At 37.0% G+C, this 3,671-nt stretch overlaps 1 protein-coding gene across 3 annotated transcripts in view; it reads right to left on the reverse strand.

Annotated features, from left to right (window-relative positions):
- The window catches only part of LOC111499075 (kinesin-like protein KIN-13A), a 21,449-nt gene that overhangs the window by 13,892 nt on the left and 3,886 nt on the right, over positions 1–3,671 (reverse strand). For 2 of the 3 annotated variants that reach the window (XM_023150527.1, XM_023150526.1), the window contains exons 10-14: positions 2,797–3,126; positions 2,195–2,413; positions 1,528–2,110; positions 1,386–1,451; positions 576–954 (exon numbers count right to left, since the gene is read on the reverse strand). In XM_023150527.1, coding sequence (XP_023006295.1) covers positions 772–954; positions 1,386–1,451; positions 1,528–2,110; positions 2,195–2,413; positions 2,797–3,126 — 1,381 coding nt within the window. In that variant the 3' untranslated portion in view covers positions 576–771. Of the gene's footprint in view, positions 1–575; positions 955–1,385; positions 1,452–1,527; positions 2,111–2,194; positions 2,414–2,796; positions 3,127–3,671 lie in introns of those variants that run through there. The other variant, XM_023150529.1, reaches the window with a different exon arrangement.

The following is a 3,671-nucleotide window of genomic DNA, read 5'->3' on the forward strand; positions in this document are numbered from 1 at the left end:
CCCTCCCCCCCCCCCCAATGTATTATTATGTTTGTAATGATCAGAAAGTAACCCTAGACGATACACAGCTGTATTACTGTAACATGTTATAGACCAATTTCCTTATCCGACTCCTTCTATCGATAAGCTCGGGTTTAAAAACCAATTGAAATATAGGTCTTAAATGTGAAGAATAATCTTTCCTAACTAATTTGCCGGGTACCTTCATCCACTTCCTCATAAAAAGAACTAGCAGGTCAATGAATCGTAATGCCAATTTAGAGTACTATAATAATAATAATGTACACAAATGAGTAAAACTTGTCCTTGTAAACTTTTTTAGTTCATAGGGCCTTCGACTGGAACATGTTATAGACCAATTTCCTTTTCTGACTCTTCTATCGATAAGCTCGGGTTTAAAACCAATTGAAATATAGGTCTTAAATGTGAAGAATAATCTTTCCCAACTAATTTGAATGGGCGACAGTCAGCCAAACTAGGATATACTAAACCACGAAAACAAATGTATTTCAAATTACTGTTACGCAAAACATTATATTATGTACCTCATGGTTAAGGTCGTTCACGAGTCGATAGCAGCAAGGGAATTCAATTCCAATCTCTTTTTCAAGCTCGAATGTACAAATCAAATCAATTGATTTAATGATATTTTATATAATATGAAAGAAGGGTGAGGGGAAGAGAAGAAGAAAGCAAGGAGGAGGAGGGAGGGAGTTGGGAGAGAGGAAAAGAACGAAAGAAAGAAACAAAGTATGACCCACCACCACAACACTAACGCAATACTCTTTTTCGGGTGAGTATTTCTTGTTCTTTAAGTCTATGCTGGAACCTTGCAAGGCGTGCTTGAAGACTCACCAACCCAGCCACCTTTCGAGACAGCACAAAACTCAACTGAGTCACGTAGTTTTCAATGTGGCTTCCAGGTTGATCCACTTCTGCCAACAGTTTCATTTCCTGCCACAACCAACACCATCCCCGTTAGTACTGACACATTCACCCTTCCACTATCTAAAAAAGACAGCTAACTCAATGGTAGAGTACTGACTTTATTGAAAAAAGTTGGTGTTAAAGGTTGTCTTAACAACCCTCAACTTTCAGATTCAGATGTCCAATAAGTTTTAGGATTTTAATTTTGTATTTAATAGTTCTATCAGGTCAAAAAGTGTCCCTTCTTGTATTAACGAGACCCTAACATTTTAATTTTGCATGTTGAAAAAGAGAATAGATCATGAACGTTTTTGGCTTTTTCGAAGGCTTTTGGTTTTTTCTAGGAAAAGAATCAGAAGGTAATGGTCAAGTATATCAACCAAAAGTGAGAATCTATACTGTATCAACAATTAACTACTGGTATTTGTAATATAAGAGATTGAAACTTTTTTACTTACTTCACGCACTATCTCCATGGTGTCCTCAATTTCTTTTCGATGAGCAGCAATTAACGCCTCCTCTTCCTACAACATAGTTGATGGCACGTCAACAAAAAGCCACTAAACTGTAACTAAAATTTGATGTTTAGAGGTAGCAAACCTCCAGTATTGCATTAATATTCCCATCAGGAGTAGGCTCAGGTTCAGACTTTTTGGATCCAGCATCATTTGTGTTAGAAATTCCTGGACCATACTGCTTGGAGCTTGCAGTAGAGGGATCAGGCACACCACTATCTTTCTTCTGCCAGCTCCCTAACTTTTCTGATTTTCTTCGGGGTGGCGATACCTTTTTCACCTTCTCTGTATCATTTAAGTTGGGGGAATACATGGGAATCTTTCGACCCGTCGGATCACTGTGAGTGTTCCTCATTTCAAGTGGCTCCTTGTCAAATGACGCAGAAGTTACAGTTACGCTTGCACTTTTTTCATCTCGAGCATGAAAGGTATTACTTGATGGCAAAGTAGTAGTTGGCATGTCAAAGTTGGAAGAGGAGAGACTCTCTTTCTCTGCAACCCTTCTGCCCAATTCCCCTAATTTCACCTCTTGGCGCAGCATATTAATATCTTCTGCTTCAGTTGGAATTGGAATAGTCGGGGCCGAAAAAACATCTTTAGTTATTGGTTGACTGGAACTAACAGCCGGATCCTTTTTTACATTTCCACTTTTGGACAAACTTTTGACCCTGGTGTTATTTGGTAGTAATTTAAAAGTTGATTATATGTCAAATTTCTGGATGATGTAAAGCCTAAGATGTCAAAAAACGTACCGGTCGGCATATCTCAAAGTGTTAAGAGTATGCTCACATGAGCCAGCATTTGGAGAAATGCATGATATCATAACAGTTCTCGAGTTGCCAACAAACGAATCACGAAGCACTTCTGTAAGTTTGCTTCCACGGAAGGGTATATGAATCTGATCATTGTCCAAGGCACGGATGCATTCCTTCAAAGCCAAAAGACTTTTGTTAATTTCTGCTCCCTCAATCCTGCAAAGGTTCCAACATAACAAAATAGACAAATTGCAGCGATATTAAATCAGGGTACAAATTTCGTTGACAGGAACAAATTTTTTGATGAAGATAATATGTCAAGCAGCATTTTTTACTGAAAAATATCAGGAAAGACATCGTCTGAAAAGTCATATAAAGCAGCATTTTTAACTGAAAAAGTTCAAAGCAGTAATCTTCAGCAAAGCAAAAAAATAATTGATACTGGTGGATGCATTAGAAACTAAAATTCTTAACCAAGATGGTATACTCAATATTATCAAGCCGACGGTAACAGCAAACCCGTTGATGGGTGATATCTTTAACAGCTGTGAATAAAGAACCATAAACCAAAGACCAAAGAGCTAAAGCATCTCGCATACCTTGTCTGACGGTCATTATCAGTTGTATCAGCTCCTCTTTCGCTACCAGCCAAATCAATAAAAGAGATTTTCCCAACAAGCTTCCCACTTTTCAACTCATTTCCATCATTGTTCCTTCTCGATTCCTTGACTTCAGGGTGTTTCTTAATAGCAAGTTGCAATATAGCATGTGACCTTGAAGACTCCTCATTGGCACCAGTGGAACCTGTACTCCTAGCTGCATTTCCCTTTTCGATATATTCTTTGACAATTTGTACATCAGATACTTCAAATTCTTGAAGTCCAACAATACAAACCTGCTGCCGCCCATCTTCTCTCATGCAAAGCTTCCTATTACGGAAAAATAAAGTCATCTTACACAATTCTAAGTACTTTTACTACTTTCGATGTTTTTGTATTTGTATTTTCATCTACTTCATTTTGGTAGGTAAACGTATCAATTTGGTCATAATTATATATTCAACTAAACTACGGCCAAAAGTTAATATCGCATCACATGCAAGTTGTTGTGGGTGAAAACCTTTGATTTATTATGCATCTGCATGTCAATAGGAATTCGCAGTAGAACTATGTTTGTTTTTTCGTGACATCATACCAAGTTAAATTACAGGTAAATTGGACACCAAGATATCAAAATAACAAAAAAAAACAGGATTAGATTTATAATCAAACCAACAAAAAGTTAATAAAACCCTTACATCCTAAGATTGTCGAGGTCTGCATATATTAACCTAGATGCCACGGTTATCAATATGATATACATAATACCATCTCACTCTAAATGCATGAATGACATTTCCTGTCTCTACGACAATAGCAACTCCTTTTTCCTTGAGAATAAGTACAGGAAAAAAAAAAAAAAAAAAAAAAAAAAA

The sequence above is a fragment of the Cucurbita maxima genome, unplaced genomic scaffold, assembly GCF_002738345.1.
Source record: "Cucurbita maxima cultivar Rimu unplaced genomic scaffold, Cmax_1.0 Cma_Scf00026, whole genome shotgun sequence".
NCBI lineage: Eukaryota > Viridiplantae > Streptophyta > Magnoliopsida > Cucurbitales > Cucurbitaceae > Cucurbita > Cucurbita maxima.